The sequence below is a fragment of the Megascapheus bottae genome, chromosome 6, assembly GCF_031878675.1.
Source record: "Megascapheus bottae isolate mThoBot1 chromosome 6, mThoBot2.hap1, whole genome shotgun sequence".
In the NCBI taxonomy this organism is placed as follows: Eukaryota; Metazoa; Chordata; class Mammalia; order Rodentia; family Geomyidae; genus Megascapheus; species Megascapheus bottae.
Genome location: NC_143514.1, coordinates 49543609 through 49561219, shown reverse-complemented (window position 1 = coordinate 49561219; position 17611 = coordinate 49543609). Strand labels below are relative to the sequence as shown.

Genomic DNA, 17611 nt, shown 5'->3' with positions numbered 1-17611 from the left:
CAAGCCCCTTAACCCACCAAAAGAAAAAAAAAAAGAAAAAAGAAAGAAAGAAACAAAAAAGAAGAAAAAGAAGAAGAAAAAACCGAAGTGGTGCTGTGATTCAAGTGGCAGAGTGCTAGCCTTGAGCAAAAATTGTCCAAGGGTAGTGTCCAGGCTCTGAGTTCATGCCCCAGGACTGGCAAAAAAAAAAAAAGAAAGCCTGAGATCAGGAAGCTTATGGTCCAAAGCCAGCCTGGCAGAAAAGTCCTTGAAACTGCCAAACAAGTAAGAGGTCCTGAATTGATGCAAGCAAGGGATCTTAAGTTCAAATACTGGTGACAGTTAAGAGGGGAGGAAGCGAAGGAGGAAGAGAATGAAGGAAGCTATATACATCGTCAACAACAACAAAGACTATTCTTTACCCACAGTATCTTCAAAGGCAACAAGGTAAAGCTTCTGACTGCTTATTGGTGGTATGGCTGAGGTGGTAGAACACTTGCCTACTAGCACAAGGTCCTGTGTTCCAACATGTAACAGCAAAAGAAGTACATTGTTGGGAGATGGGGGAAAGGATGTAAAAAGTATTTGTCTTTCTTACTCATAGGCAAGACTTTTCAGACTACAAATCCTACTGTAGCAACATTTATCCACAGTACCACACTGGAATTGAAAAATTGAAGTTGGGCACCAGTGGCACATGCCAGTAATTCTAACTTTTTGCTCAAGGCTAGCACTCTACCACTTTGGGCCACAGCTCCACTTCCAATTTTTAGTTGGTTAATTGAAGATAAAAATCTTCTAAACTTTCTTACTAGCTTTAGGCTAGCTTCAAATTGCAATTATCAGATCTCAGCCTTTTGAGTCGCTAGGATTACAGGCATGAGCTACCAGTGACCAGTTTCTCTTTCTCTTTTCCATTTTATTTTTTTAATCAGCTTCTCTTTTAATTCCTTTTTTTTTTTTTTTAAATATGTGGGGCTTGAACTCAGGGCCTGGACACTGTCCCTGAGCTTTTCTGCCCAAGGATAGCAGCTACCACTTTGAGCTATAGCTAGCTCCACTTTGTTTTCTGGTGGGGAATTGGAGATAAGAGTCTCACAGACTTTTCTGCCCACATTGGCAATAACAAACAATCCTGAGATCTCAGCCTCTTGAGAAGCTAGGATTATAGTTGTTGAATCACCAGTTGCCCGACTTTATTTTTTTAGTTCTAGTGTGGCACTGAGAGATAAACAGAATATGATCTGTCTCTGAGACTAGTACTAACACTGTAGTTATTAGCTGCGTCTCTCAAGTAGAAATGATACCTCTTATTAAACAGGATTATAGTGAAGAAGGGATATACATAAGCAACTTATGTAGTATAGCATACAGTAGATGAAAAATAACCAATAACTACTATTTTATACAAAACAAGTTATGTTTTAAGGACCCTTTTATCTCCAAAGATTCTAAGAAACATTTTGATCTGCCTCAGCCTTTTCTTGCTCATCAATTACTGCATTTAAGTCTACCTTTCCTAGTCATTGTTTCTTCCTTTCCAATATGACCATCCTGTATTACTAGCAGTAATATAGAAATAAAGTATGCTTTAGACTTTTTTTTTAAATACACGTGACCGTTTCTAGCCACAATTTTAAACAGGTCACAGGAACAAATCTTCTTCTTAAAATACAATATTGACAAAGCTGTCCAAAGGAAAGACAAATATTAGCTTTTCATGTATGTGCTCTTCTAACAGTCTTTTGGTCTCTGTCATCATATATAGTCTCTAATAAGCTGAGCAGTTTTATTCTACAATAAAGAGGTGGTTTGTGTTATGCAGGGAATGCCTTAAATTTATCTCAAAGTGAATGTTTAATATATTAATATAGGTAGTAACTTTAAAAAGTCATTTGATGATAATGGCATTCGCAGGGAAGTGAATAAATCTAGAGCGAATCATGTTGAGTGAGATAAGTAAAGACCTAAGGATCAAAAGGCGCATGGTATCCTTAATATGTGGCTATTAAATGCAAAGAGTACAAGAGCTAGGACTCAAGAACTGCATACCCAAAGCTATGGACATGGTAATGGAAATATAAACATAACTATATAGACATAAAAACCTATGACTCTATAGACATAATGTTTTATTTCTTAAATTAATATGTTTCTATGACATACAAACCCTTAGCCTAATTTTGATTAAGTTCTAAATACTAAGTCCTGGGGCCGAGAGTTTGGCCTAGTGGTAGAGTGCTTGCCTAGCATGCACGAAGACCCAGGTTTGATTCCTCGGTACCACATACATAGAAAAAAGCTGGAAGTGGTGCTGAGGCTCAAGTTGTAGAGCTCTAGCCTTGAGAAAGTCCAAGGGCAGTGCTCAGGCATGGAGCTCAAGCCCAGGACTGGCAAAAAAAATACTAAGTCCCAGTGATTGTAAATAGAGATTCCCTCCTTGAACACTTGTTAAACTTGTCATTTAAAATATGATGTAAAAATCAACATTAATAAATTCTTTTTAAAAAAAAAAGCTCTGCAGTTTAATGCAGTCCCACTTAAAAAAAAAAAGTCATTTGATGGATTGGGAGGGATAGGGGAGAATGATGGAAAGAGAAATACAGATCAAGATGCAGTATTACGGGGCCGGGAGTTTGGCCTAGTGGTTAAAGTGCTTGCCTAGCATGCATGAAGACCCGGGTTCGATTCCTCGGTACCACATACATAGAAAAAAGTCGGAAGTGGTGCTGAGGCTCAAGTGGTAGAGCTCTAGCCTTGAGAAAGTCCAAGGACAGTGCTCAGGCCCTGAGCTCAAGCCCAGGACTGGCAAAAAAAAAAAAAAAAAAAAAAAAGATGCAGTATTACTATAAACTGTCAGGCCAATTGGCAATCCTTTGTAAAATACTTCAAAATAATAATTTTTAATTACTTGAAACATAATTCAACATGTGGGGGGGTACTGGGGCTTGTGTGTGTGTGTCTGGTACTGGAGCTTGAATTCAAGGGTTTACACCCTTATTTGTCTATTTCACTCAAAGCTCGTATTTTACCACTTGAACCACACCATCACTTCTTATAACTCAACTTTTATGTCAAGAATTAGACCTTTAAATCTGTTTTCAATAAGTTAAAAATCATTACCTGTTAGCCATTGTATAGGATGAACTAGATCAAAGCTGTTGAAGATTATGAAGACTGTGGTACAGATGGGCAGAAGCAACACTGACCAAACAATACTTGCTACTATTCTCCAGCCCAAAACCTAAAATGAAACAAACAAAATCCTTCAATCGTGAAGTCAGTTAAATGATTTGTTATGCAAAGTCTGTCTCATACCCTACAGAACTTAACAATATCAGTGAACAGAATCAGGGTGAGATCACTCTTCGTTGTATAACTACATTTTACAGTAATATTCTGGGCATAGTTAATAACTGAAATACCTAAATGTTGTACATACCTTTACAGAACTACAATATGTACCCCTCATTGGGCAACTATCATTGTTAAGCACTATACTCACATGGCTGACTAAGCCTAGCATAAAGCCTCAACAAAAGATGCACTGATGAGTAAATACAGGAAGAGATACTGAGGGACCTTAAGCTTGAAAGGAACTTATTGGGTGTATGTTCTGGAAGATAAAACATCGACAAGTTTACTGCAAGGGTACCTGGAAGGACAATGGAGCAGAGGGGATTTGATTCAAAGAGGACTCAGCAGTTCACCAAAACAACTCGGGTTGGAGACTGCACTGTCTGGACAAAGCCGGGGCCACGGGAAAAGAAAAAGGAACAAAATGTAGACGCTTGGGCAGTGAAGAATCAAGAAGGCCCAGAAGTTTTGGCTTAGGATAAGGGAGATGACAACACCCCGGAGCAGTAGTATACTTCCTCCTCTTGCTCTAACCTCCAAAGAAAAAAGGGTTCACCTTAGGGGTCGCCTCAGCTCAGGCCCAGGGACTTCGTAGGACGGTCTGCCCTCCTTCGCTGCTCCTCAACCCACCACACCCTTTCCAAAGCAGGGCAGTCCCCCTCCCACTTTTTATCTCAAGGAGCTGACTTGTTTTTTTGGTTTGTTTTGCCAGTCCTGGGCTTGAGCTCAGGGCCTGAGCACTGTCCTTGGACTTTCTCAAGGCTAGAGCTCCACCACTTGAGCCTCAGCACCACTTCCGGCTTTTTTCTATGTATGTGGTACCGAGGAATCGAACCCGGGTCTTGGTGCATGCTAGGCAAGCACTTTAACCACTAGGCCAAACTCCCGGCCCCCTGCTACTTTATTTATGTTTGCATGTGAATAAACTCCCTCGGCTTAAAACCCTCGGCCCCCCAACTGCGACTCCGGCCATCCCTCCCACGACCAGCACTCGTCGCGGCAGACGCCAGCCCGCAGCCCCGCACTCGGGCGCCCCAGGCGCCTCTCTCCACCCGCCGCCGGCGGCGCCCCGCCCCGCCCGCGCGCACGCGCCGTCCGCGGCCGCCCGCGCAGCAGAGCGCCGCACTCACGCGCCACAGAATGTCCCGCGGCCCGCCGGCGCAGGGCCCGCTCGCAGCCACGGCCATGGGGATGGCGGCCCCGAATCTGGGGCGTGAGGACGACGGAGCGCCCGCCCGCCACCGCAGTTCAAAGGCAGGAAGGCCCCCAGAGGACCCCGTCGGGGATGCCTGAAACATTGCCTGAGAAAACTGCGGCCCGGACCCCAAGCCAAGCCTTCGAGGCTTCGTCGGGACCAGCTCAACAGGCCTTAACTGCCCGACATTCATGCTCCCTAAGGTGGGCTGTGGCCCCGTGAACCGTCCTCTGGGGTCCAAAAGGTCCCTCCGAAGCAGGGTCCACTGGGGCGCCAGAAACAAAGGGCGGCGGTGCTGCATGCTGGGAACTGTAGTCTCGATAGGCCCTAGGGAACAAGCAGGAGGAGGAGGAGGAAAAAGAGGGGGAGGAGAAAAAGGGGGAGGAGGAAGAGGGGAGAAGGGAAAGGAAGAGGAGAAGGAGGAGGAGGAGGAACGTTGCATTCTGGGACTCAGATTTTCAAAGTAGAGCATGCTGGGAATTGGAGTCTTCCGGGAGGTGCCTCGGGGCATGCTGGGATTCCGAGTCTCTTACAAAGCGGATACTAGCAACCCAGTGAATGGATTGGAATTCTGCACTTCAAGAGATTAGGCCTCATTTCTCAATAATACATTAGCTCCCGAGTGAAATCGAAGGATTTTGTGACCCTCTTAACAATTCTTCTCAATAATATTACTGAAATCTTTCATCTTAAGTATGGAGTGAAATCCTAGCTACTCGGGAGGCCGAGGAGCTGATCTGAGGATCATGGTTCAAAACCAGCCCAAGCACTATAAAGCCCGTGAGACTCTTATCTCCAATTGATCACCAGAAAACAGGAGGTGGGGCTATGGTTCGAGGGGTAGGACTGTAGCCTTGAGCTGAAGCGCTCGGGGACAGAGCCCAGGCCCAGAGGTGAAGTCCCATGTCTGACCAAAACAAAAGGATGGAGGGAAAGAACAGTGCCTGATGTGGTAGTTGGAGTATGACTGTTACACGTTGGAGCACAGGAACTGGGTCACGACCGAAATATGTTTGATTGAGCTTAAAGGTCACTTGATTATCAGGAGCAGCTCTACCAGTCCTGAGCTGCCTGCTTCTACTTCCTGAAAGAAAGAGAATTATATATTACTTAAGCCATCTTTGCTTTTACAGCACTTACCCTATTCTTTTTGTTGTTTTGGCCTTGGTTTGAACTTAGGATTGATCTTACGCTTGTTAGGGAAGTGCTCTACCACTAAGCCATTCCACCAGCCCATTTTTTGTTTTGTTTTGCAGTCAAGGTAGGCCAGCTGGTCTCGAATTCACCACCACCAGCCTCAGTGAAGAGGCCTCCCAAGGGATAAGATCACAAATATGCAACAGCATACAAGGCTATATCATATTCCTAATTTTTTCTGCCAGTCTTGGAGCTTGAGCTCAGGGCCTGGGCACTGTCCTTGGCTTTCTCAAGGCTAGAGCTCTACCACCTGAACCACAGCACCGCTTTCATCTTTGTCTGTAGATGTGGTACTAAGGAATCAAACCCAGGTCTTCATGCATGCTAGGCAAGCACTCTTACCACTAGGCCACATTAATGTTTTCTGGGGGGTGGGGGAGAAGTATTGGGGTTTCAACTCAGGACCCTGTGCTTACAAAGCAGACCCTCTATCACTTAAACTGTATCATCGTCCTGTATCATACTCTTGTTTTCATTTTAAAGTAAAAATATGAGGCTGTGAGTGTGGCCTAGTGGTAGAGTGCCTGCTTACCATGCAGGAAGTCCTGGGTTCCATTCCTTAGTACCACGTACAAAAAAAAAAAAAAAAAACTGAAGTGGTGCTCAAATGGTAGAGTGCTAACCTTGAAAAATCCCAAGGACAGTGCTCAGGCCCTGAGTTCAAGCCCCAAGACTGGCAAAATAATTAACTAATTAATAATATATACTTGCTTTATCAATTTTCTAAAAGGTAAAAAAATACAAAAAAAAAAACAAAAGCATCACACAAATTAAGTTTGGGCAGGGCACGGTGGCTCACACCTGAAATCCTAGCTACTCAGGAGGCTGAGATCTGAGGATCGTGGGTCAAAACCAGCCCAGGCACTAAAAAGTCCATGACACTCTTATTTTCAATTAATCACCAAAAAAACAGAAGTGGCACTGTGGCTCAAGAGCTAGGTTAGAAGCCTTCAGCTGAAGAGCTCAGGGACAGCTCCCAGGCCCAGAGGTTGGTTTGCCCTGGAAGAAGGTGTTCATCAGGCAAGGTTCAACAAATCACAAAACTCTTACACAACTTCTCAGGAATATAGATTTTTAAAAATTTATTAACATTGATTTCTACATCATATTTCAAATGACGTTTAACAAACAAGTATTCAAGAAGGGAAACTCTATATACAATCACTGGCACTTAGTATTTAGCACATAATCAAAATTAGGCTGAGGATTTGTATATCATAGATACATATTAAACTATGTAATAAGACATTATGTCTATAGAGTCATAGGTTTTTATGTCTATGTAGTTGTGTTTATCTCCAATACCATGTCCATACCATTGGGTATACAAAAATTGAGTCCTCGCTCTTGTACTGTTTGGATCTAATAACCACATATTAAGGATACCATGCACCTTTTGTTCCTTTGGTCTTGACTTATCTCACTCAACAACTCAACATGATTCTCTGTAGATTCATCCTCTTCCCTGCAAATGCCATTATTTTATCTTGTCTGTTGGCTATGTAGAATTCCATTTTATATATACATTTTTTGTATCCATTCATCTGCATTAGGGCATCTGGATTGTTTCCATCGCTTGGCTATCATGAATACTGCAGAGATGAACATAGCTGAGCAGGTGTCCTTATCATATCCTGGGTTATGATGTTCAGGATAGATGCCCAGAAGTGGTATGGGAGGGTCTAGGGAAGGTCTATTTTCAGTTTTGTTTTTTTTTTTTTTTTTTTTTTTGCCAGTCCTGAGCTTAAGCTCAGGGCCTGAGGACTGAGCACTGTCCTTGGATTTTTCTCAAGGCTAGAACTCTACCACTTGAGCCTCAGCACCACTTCTGGCTTTTTCTAAGTATGTGGTACCAAGGAATCGAACCCGGGTCTTCGTGCATGCTAGGCAAGCACTCTACCACTAGGCCAAACTCCCAGCCCTATTTTCAGTTCTTTAAGGAACCTCCACACTGTTTTCCAGAGTAGCTGAACTTGTTTACATTCCCACCAGCAATACAGTAGGGTACCTTTTTCTCTACAACCCTGCCAGCATCTGTCATTGTCTGAGTTCAGAATCTTGGACATTCAGATTGGGGTAAGGTGGTATCTTAGGGTTGTTTTTATTTGCATTTCCTTTATGATCATGAATGATGAGCATTTTCTCATATGCTTTTCTGACATTTTAACCTCTTCTTTTGATAAGTCTCTCTTTAGTTCCCTTGCCCATTTAGGATTGGTTTGTTGGGTTTGGGGTGGATTAGTTTCTTGAGTTCCCTGTAGATACTGGACATTAAGCATTTGCCTGATGTATTATTGGTAAATATCTTTTCCCAGTTGATTGGCTGTCTTTCTACTCTAGTAGCTATGCTTTTATCTGTGCAGAAACTTTTTTTTTAGGTAGTCCCCATTTATCAAGCCTCTCTCCAATCTGTTGTGACCCTGGGATTCTGTTCAGAAAGTTTTTGCCTATGCCAGTGTCTCTCCTACTCTATCTTATAGTAGTTTCAAGGTTTCAGGTCTGATATTGAGGTCTTTGATCCATTTTGAGTTAATGCTTGTGCATGGCGAAAGGCAAGGGTCAATTTTTAGTTTTCTGCATGTGGCTGCCCAGTTTTGCCAGCACCAATAATTGAATAGGCTGTGTTTGTTCCACTGTATATCTTTGGCTCCTTTGTCAAATACAAGTTGACTATAGATATGTGGTTCTATTTCTGGATCTTCTATTCTGTTCCATTCATCTTCTGGCCTTTTTTTTTTTTTGCCAATACCATGCTGCTTTGTTATTATGGCTCTATAGTAGAGTTTGAAGTCTGGTATCGCAATACCACCTGCATTGCTCTTTTAACTAGAATTGTTTTGGCTATTCTAGGTCTTCTTTTGTTCCATATGAATCTTTGGATTATACCTTCTATTTCAGTAAAGAATGTCTTTGGGATTTTGATGGGGATTGCATTGAATTTGTTTATCAATTTTGGTAGTATGGCTATTTTCACTATATTGGTTCTCCCTACCCATGAGCATGGGAGGAATATAGATTTTTAAAAGATAATTTAAAATAGAGAAAAGAGTCCAGTGCTGGTGGCTCAGATCTAAAAATTGCAGTTCAAAGCTATCCTAAGCATCATAGTCATGAGAGTCTCATCTCCAATTAGCACCAGAAAATTTTGCAAGTGTTGCTGTGGCTAAAAGTGGTAGAGCCAAAAGAGCTTAGGGATAACACCCAGGCCCTGAGTTCAAGCCCCACAACCAACAATAAAAATTAAACAGAGAAGAGAATTTATGACACTAGATAAGGACACATACTAAAGAGTAAGCCTGGATGCTTCCTATATGCAATCAGATTCACAAAATTAGCACAGTAAACTTCTAACAGTTAACAAATGAAGAGCATGTATTAAATAATAAAATAGTGGTAGAAGGATAGCCTTAAGCTGAAGAGCTCAGGGACAGCACCCAGGCCCAGAGTTCAAGACCCGTGACCAATCAAAACAAACAAAAAACACCCTAATAATAAAATAATGCTGTGGCAAACAGATAGTAGCAATAACGGTGTGGCAGGTTTTTTGTTTTTTGTTTTTTTTTGGGGGGGGTTGCCAGCCCTGGGCTTGGGCTCAGGGCCTGAGCACTGTCCTTGGACTTTCTCAAGGCTAGCACTCTACCACCACTTGAGCCTCAGCACCACTTCTGGCTTTTTGCTATGTATGTGGTACCGAGGAATCGAACCCGGGTCTTCGTGCATGCTGGGCAAGCACTCTACCACTAGGCCAAACTCCTGGCCCGGAGTGGCAGTTTTGTATTGGGAAATGTAACCACAGCTTTAGACACTCCTCTATTCCTTCCAGAGACAGGGAAATTTTTTTTTTCTGCCAAGGCCATTTGGATAATCATAGCATCATTCTCTAGGCATATAAAACTGTCATCATAGGGAGACAATCTTAAGCAGCCAATGGCTGATGAGAAGCCTTTGTATCTGTCCCATCATGAATTAAATCATTTAGCTGGCCTTATACTGCCCTCAGGCCACCCTGATTTAGAATCTGACTGTGGAAGAAGCGAGGATGTATATCTAACTTCAAAAAAGTATGGCCTACTAATTTCACTTAGGAAATGTAGTGTTACTTTGCTTATCATACTGTTAAATCATCTTTTTTTTTTTTTTTGGCCAGTCCTGGACTTGAGCTCAGGGCCTGAGTACTGTCCTTGGGCTTTCTCAAGGCTAGAGCTCTACCACTTGAGACTCAGCACCACTTCTGGCTTTTTTCTATGTATGTGGTACCAAGGAATCGAACCTGGGCCTTCATGCATGCTAGGCAAGCACTCTACCACTAGGCCAAACTCCGGCCCATGTTAAATCATCTTTTATAATGAATTCTCAGTGATATACCAACTTCACAAGGGCAGAGATTTTTGTCTTGTTTATCATTATTTTCAAAGGGCCCATAACTTTAGTAAGAAGTACATAACTGGGCTGGGAGTTTGGCCTAGTGGTAGAGTGCTTGCCTAGCATGCATGAAGACCCGGGTTCGATTCCTCAGTACCACATACATAGAAAAAAGCCAGAAGTGGTGCTGAGGCTCGAGTGGTAGAGCTTTAGCCTTGAGAAAATCCAGGGACAGTGCTCAGGCCCTGAGCTCAAGCCCAGGACTGGCCAAAAAAAAAAAAAAAAAAGAAGTACATAACTGCTCACTAAATGCATTAAATAGTGACTAAATGGAAGAAATTAACCAGTATTAGACAAAGTCTAATCAAAGATTTAATACAGAGAATGGATAAGAAACATGTTAGAAAGGGAGAAAAAATACAGGGTTGTAGTACCAGAGGAGAGAGAGGAGTGACTGTCCACAACCCAGGAGGCCTCCAATCAGCACCAGAGCTATGAGGCCACATGCAAAATACTGAGCTACAAAAGGATGTGCCCTGTTTATCAGAGCCACACCAAGGCTGCCAGGTAGGAACTGAGGAGCCAGTGCCCCGTAGCTGTCAATTACACACAATGTCCACAATCATCTGGTATACTCCAGCACTTGCGTTTCCTCAACATTAATGACACTATCTTATAAGAAGCTGTAGTACATGTTGCTTGCGTGTTTTCTGGCATGCCTTGGAAAGAATTCAGGCTTTGGAGTGAGGTAACAAAGCTAGGGGAAGTCCTGTGCTGCTCTGTAGCATGAGGTCTTGAGAAAGCCTCTGGAACTTTCTAAACATGTTTCTCATTATCTGACTTCCCATCAGTAAGAAAGCCTCACCAGGGCAACAATTTCTTCTTTATTATTGTTTCCAGTGTACCCATTACATTGTTAAAAGCCCATAACTATTTATTAAATGGACAAAAATAATGACTGAATGGAAGAAATTCTCTCAATCAAGTGCCTACTCGGGACAACAACATCTGAAATTTAAATTAAGGAAAGACTGAATGCAGAAATAGATTTTAAAAATGTTAGAAGGCTGAAAAAAAACATTTTATTCCTTCAAAATAAAATTAAAACTTAAACGTCTACACAATACAAAATAACAGTACCAACTACCATCAGAAAAACTGAGTAACTTTGAAGAAGACATCAAAATAAAAGAATAACAAACGTCTAACCCAGACCTCATCTTAAACCACTTTCTTATCCAACCATATAGATAAGGATGACGAAAATATTGTTTTCAAATTTGCCATAATATTTTTTTAACAAGCTATCCTTTTTCCAAAGTGTTCATTCCAAATTTTCACTTGTACAGTGTTTGATGTTTTATGACCTTAAAAATATATGGATTGTGGTGGCACATAATCCTTTCTCCCCATCTGGTTGGTTTCAAAATCAATCTTTCTAAAAGAAGGCTGCTAACTCTTAATATAATGTGATTAGCCATTTGCAAAAGCAAAATAAATGACATTTATTTTGAAAGACAGCTCCTTGGAATATAATGTCTCTTGTGCAAGCGTATTTGGTGAATCAAGCAGAAAAATAAATTCAAAACATATGATTTTTTCCTGTTGGGCATGGAGAACACGTGTGTTTCCCAGGATAACTATGGGTCATAAAAAAAATAAAATATCTCCAAGCCTAAGGGAAGAATGTAAAAGGGTCAACTAATCAATGAAAAGGACCCAGCTCCTCCTCCTCCCTCTGATGTCCAGGTTCAGGAACCAGGCTGCCTTCCTTGGCTGTCTGATGGAGCTGTTCTCTACTGTTTGCTTTCTGGAGATCAGGCAGGGGTGGGGTAGGGAACAAATGAAGAGATAGAACTTCCAGAGGAAAACTCATACCACACAAGCAAAGAATGTAATCCAGACTTCAAACATAGCCCCTTCCTTATTTTTCACTTTGGTGGCATTGGGGTTTGAACTCAGGGAGTGTTCTTTTTGTTCTTTCATGTCAACAATGTTCTGTCTCTCCCCTTTACCCTAGGAAACCAGATGGTTGGATGCAAACTCCTTGGCTCACATTTTCTTTTCTTTCTTTTTTTTTTTTTTTGTTGGTTATGGGGCTTGAACTCCGGGCCTGGGCACTCTCCCTGAGCTCTTCAGCTCAAGGGTACCACCCTACCCTTTGAAGCACAGCCCCACTTCCCATTTGAAGTGGTTAATTGGAGATAAGAGTCTCACTGACTTTAGTGCCCAGGCCAGCTTTGAACTGCAATTCTCAGATCTGTAGCCTGAGTAACTAGAATTACAGGCATGAGCCACCGTGCCCAGCTTCACATGTTCTTCTGAGCATCCTAGATATATCACTAGTCTTCTATGTAAAGCACTCTTGTCAAAGTCTAATGACAACTTAAGTGGATATTTTTTGTGGTTTTTGTTTGTTGGTACTAAAGCTTCAACTCAGGAGGCCTGGATACTGTCATTGAGCTTTTTTTGCTCAAGGGTAGAGCTCTACCACTGAGTCATGGCTCTACTTCCATTCATCTGGTTTTTGTTTTGTTGTTGATGGTGGGACTTGAACTCTGGGCCTGGGCTCTGTCCCTGAGCTCTACAGCTCAAGGCTACTTCCTCATCTGTTTTTGTTTTTCTTATCTATGAATTTGCCTTTAGATTGGGAGCCCCAAATATTTTCTTCCTTTTAAAATCCACTTAGTATACTAGGACATCTCTCTATGCTGATCTTCTGTATTCATGTCTCCAGATCTGAGGTATGTCTTGTCTCTATGGAACACTGAGGGGAGTCTCTATGTAACCCACATTACAGCCTTCTGAATACTGAGACTACAAGCTCATGTTTATGCCTGGCTTACATCTTTTTCTGGAAAATATTTTTTATAGTTTTCTATGATTAATATTTTATTAATGTTTTCATCTTTGGGACATCTACCTCATACCTTTGATCACCTGTCCTCTACTTCTGCCACTTTCTCGAGTGCTGTGATTTTTCTTTGTTCATTCTGGAATGTAAGATTTCCTTGTCTATGGATATCCTAAAGGTACAGCTGCTAGGCATTCACTCTGATAGTTCTTCCACAACAGGCTTCACTTGTGAAATGAGTTTCCCTTTCCTATTTTCCCCAGTTTTATTACCTAAGTTTTGTTTTATAATTCTGATTAGTGCCTTTCTTTTATATCTTTTAGGTTTTTCTCAAACATTCATACATTTTGTCCCTTTTGTGGGAACGCTTGTAGGATGCTTCAGTCACCACGAGGGGTGTTACTCCAATCCTTGTCTTCATTTTTCTTCTTATCTGATCATGAGATCTGACTGCAATCTTCTCTGTTGTAGTTTACATGGAATTAGCTTTCTTGCCTATTTAGGAGGAAAAGGCGAGTCAGTTAGCTTTTCTAAATTCATGGTTTACTGTTTCTTTTTCAATGTTTCCATAATGTTCTTAAAAAATATGGCCTTAGGACCAGGTATGGTGGTACAAAATTTCAGCTACACAAAAGACAGCAGTAGGAGGCTCAAAGTCCAAGGTTGGCCCTGGCAAAATCATGAGACCTATTTGAAAAACAAAAAAGACAAAAGAATTGGAAGTTTTGGCCAATGGTAGTGTTTACCTATCAAATGTGATACCTTGTACACACACACACACACACACACACACACACACACACACACACACACACATGAGATGAACTTTCTCAAATACCCAGGGTCTGTTCCCCTCCTCAGCTCTCATTTAGATTTCTCTTTCCTTTGGCCCAAATATCTCTGACCTTCCTGAATTACATTGTTTCCTGCAATCTCTCCTCTGATGGTTGGAAAAGTTCATAGGATCAGGCCGAAGTTTAGCCTAGTGGTAGAGTGCTTGCCTATGTATGTACCACATACATAGAAAAAAGCTGAAAGTGGTGCTGTGGCCCAATTGGTAGAGCTCTAATCTTGAGAAAAGTCCAAGGACAGTGCTCAGGCCCTGAGTTCAAGCCCCTCAACTGGAAAAAAAAAAAAGAAAAAAAAAAGTTCATAGGATCTGGTCTATATCCGCTTCTTTAAACCCCTATCCTTATGGACTGCAAACTGGGACATAGAAAACCCTCATTACTGCTAGTTTTCTCCTAGTGACCAATGAATTTCCTTGTTGGCTATTTTTGAGGATCTCTCATGTTAAGCTTCCCCTGATACCCTGCTGCTTCTCTCTGCTTCTTTCCCCCCAAACACCTATATCCCATTGAAGTCTATGAGTTGATAGTAATCTCCATCTACTTGAATTTACCTAGTTCAGTTGTGGATGCTGTGCAAAGGCTTATTTTACTATTCCAGTTGCTCTGTACTCAGGATGGAATGAAAGTTTCAAAAACTATGCTAGTGCCATTCCATTTTTCCCATGTTCATTTCTCTCAATCCCTTTTGTCAACCAACAAAATAAATTTTAAAAAAATATCCATTAGCTTTTCCAAAGGTAGGGATTCTAAGATGTAATACTGTAGTGACTTATCTACAACTTATTCTCCTTTCCCTCTCTACTTAATAGCAGTGTGGTTCATTCTGGTTTCAGTGTGTCAAGCTAACGAGCATATTCTAGCCTCCCTTGCAACTAAGGGTAACTAAGTGATTAAACAGCTGACCAATAAGATAAATAAGACGAAGACACTGGGCTTTGGAGAAAGTTTATTAAAAGATGGCCCAACCCACTGGCTTATGCATTTTGCTCTTTTCAATTTTGCTTCCTGTCAAGAGCTGAGCTGGAAGCAACAAGTACAAGATACAGAGTTTAAACTTCAGTACTGTGAAAAAGCTGAGCTGGAGAGAACTAAGAGTCAGGTATGAGAATAATTGATTAAGGTAAGTAAAAAGGAAGTAACAGACAAGCCTTGAGATTGCTTAGTACAAAAGGAGGAAGCAAGAGGCTAAAGTGAAAAAAGCACCTTGCAGCTAATGTTCCATTTTACATCAAGGAATACAAACTAGGCAAGTCACTGCACTTGTCTCACTGCCAAGGGACTGGGAGTGGGGGGGGGGGGAGAAAGGGAGAGAGGGGAGGAAAAGGTACTGAAGGTACTGAATAATGAATACTGTTGTTTGCTTCCTGTTTTGTTTCTTTTCTTTTTTCTTTTTTTTTAAAGAAGAGTCTTGTTTTGTGGCTCACATTGGCCTCAAACTAGTAAAAATCCTGTTTCTGCTCCCAAGTAAACTCATGTCCCAGGGCTGGTATTATAGGTATGCCCCATCATACCTGCCTAAGAAAAGCATCTTTCAGGGGAATGGAGAGGGGGGTGAGTGAAAGAAAATGAGGGAGGGGTAATAGTGATTAAAAAAAAAAAATGTACATGACCTAGTGGTAGAATGCTTGCTTAGCATGCATGAAACCCTGATTTTGATTCCTCAGTCCCACATACAGAAAAAGCCAGAAGTGGTGGTGTGTGTGGCTCAAGTGGTAGAGGAGGGTTAGCCTTGGGAAAGCCTAAGGACAGTGCTCAGGCCCTGAGTTCAAGCCCCAGGACAAAAAAGAAAGAGAGAGGGGAGGGGAGAGGGAGAGAAAGGAGGGAGGGAGGGGTGAGAGAGAAGAGAGGGGAGAGAGGGAGAGTAATGAAGGAAATTCATTACTTATGTAACTATAACCCCTCCGTTCATCACCTTTACAATAGATACATTTAAAAAAAAAAAGAAAAAAGAAAAGTCTTTAAAGATGACCTTTCCCCATTCCATTTTTGATAAACTGGTCTCTGCAGACACCTGAGAGGTCACAGCTAGGGCTCTTCACTGCTCTATAGGCAAGGAGGCCTCCAAATGGGAGAATCTGGGCTAGAAATGCAGATGATAGGGATGAGGTGGGACTGAGTCATTTAGTGCAACTCCCTGCGAAGTCACAAAGCACTGGCTGTGCACCTAACCACCGGCAGTTAGATTCATTGCCCTAATGATGCCTCTGAAGTAAAGCCTTTGTTAGGTCTAAAAGATCATAGGCAGGTTTCTCCTGGAGTCAGGTTCTATACTACCCACACTGCTAGAGCAGAGGTCTTGGAATCAGATTATGACAATTTCATGGTAAGAACTGCTGAGAAGAAATACAAAGGGACAAAAGTTACTAGGACAGCCATGGGCTCCATGGAGCAGTAGTATTAAGCTCACACATTTGCTTAAGACACTCCTTGTCACTAGCTTCTTCCCATAATGTACTCTAGCCAGTTTGAAGCCTCCAAAGTACTCTAAAGAATGTTCTAAATCTGTTGAAAATGGACATTTATTTATTTTTACCAGTCCTGGGGCTTGAACTCAGGGCCTGGGCACTGTCCTTGAGCTTTCTCAAGGCTAGCACTCTACCACTAGAGCTACAATACCACTTCAGGGTTTTTCTGCACATGTGGTACTGAGGAATCAAACCCAGGGCTTCATGAATGCTAGCTAAGCACTTTGCCACTCAGCCATACTCCCGGGTCCGAAAATGAACATTTCTTTTATGCTGAGATTCTATACTTGCAGAATCTACATATCATAACAGCTAGCACATTAGATCAGATTCCCAGCAGCCTCTCATGTAAAAAATAAAACTTCAAGGGGGCCGGGAGTTTGGCCTAGTGGTAGAGTGCTTGCCTAGCATGCACGAAGACCCAGGTTCGATTCCTCGGTACCCCACATACATAGCAAAAAACCAGAAGTGGTGCTGAGGCTCAATTGGTAGAGTGCTAGCCTTGAGAAAGTCCAAGGACAGTGCTCAAGCCATGAGCTCAAGCCCAGGACTGGCAAAAACAAACAAACAAACAAATAAATAAAACTTCAAGAAGCTGAACATCAGTAGCTCAAGTAATCCTTACAACTCAGGAGGCTGAGATCTGAGGATTGTAGTTTGAAGCTAGCCTGGACAAGAATGTTCATAAAACTCTTTTCTCCAATCAACAACCAAAACGCCAAGGAGGAGAAGTAGTTTCAATGGTAGAGGGTCAGCCAGGAGTAAAAGAAGTACATGAGAATGTGAGGCAAGCTCCAGTACTGGCACACATGCACACACACACACACACACACACACACACACACACACACACACAACTGCAAGGGAAAAAAATGAGGTCAAGTTCACAAAATGCTAACACAGACATTATTTTGTAAGCATGAGATTCAGGTGCGCCATATCAGGTTAACAAAAACTAATTTTCATGTTCCCAATTAATCTGTTCTATGACTTTAGAAGGACAAGCATTTGGAGTAAGGAGGATCACTGGGTAATCTGGACACAATTCAGAGAAAAGATAGCAGAAGTGACAATAGTTCTATTTGCTGTGCCATCTGTCTGTGGGAAGCAAATGAGAGGCCACCTGGGCCTGCCTAACTCATTTCCTCACATTCATTCCATCCGCGCAATTACAGTGGCAATCAATAGTGGAAAAGAAAACCTAAGAGACACATATGCTGAACAATGTTTAATTTGCTTTTTTTTCCTTCTCTTTAAAGGAGGGGAGCTAGAGTTTGGACCCAGCCTTCACAAGCACTCCACCACTGAGCTACACCACTGGATCACCCTTAAATTGCATTTGTCAGACAGG

The 17611-nt window shown here is 41.9% G+C and overlaps 2 protein-coding genes and 1 long non-coding RNA gene across 3 annotated transcripts in view; 1 reads left to right on the top strand and 2 right to left on the bottom strand.

Moving 5' to 3' along the window:
• Ndc1 (NDC1 transmembrane nucleoporin) overlaps window positions 1-4848 on the bottom strand; it is a 50097-nt gene extending 45249 nt beyond the window's left edge. Inside the window, exons 1-2 of the mRNA XM_090334798.1 lie at window positions 4467-4848; window positions 3103-3223 (exon numbers count right to left, since the gene is read on the bottom strand). Of these exons, the coding sequence (XP_090190924.1) occupies window positions 3103-3223; window positions 4467-4832 (487 nt within the window). The 5' untranslated portion in view covers window positions 4833-4848. The remainder of the gene's footprint in view (window positions 1-3102; window positions 3224-4466) is intronic.
• On the top strand, window positions 4481-17606 carry LOC150061800 (uncharacterized). Its single transcript, XR_016535946.1, has 3 exons — window positions 4481-4734; window positions 14809-14894; window positions 17520-17606. It is a non-coding gene; the product is annotated as an uncharacterized LOC150061800 (long non-coding RNA).
• Yipf1 (Yip1 domain family member 1) overlaps window positions 12399-17611 on the bottom strand; it is a 38977-nt gene continuing 33764 nt past the window's right edge. Inside the window, exon 10 of the mRNA XM_090334797.1 lies at window positions 12399-13439. The gene's annotated coding sequence lies outside the window, so the exon portion shown is untranslated. The remainder of the gene's footprint in view (window positions 13440-17611) is intronic.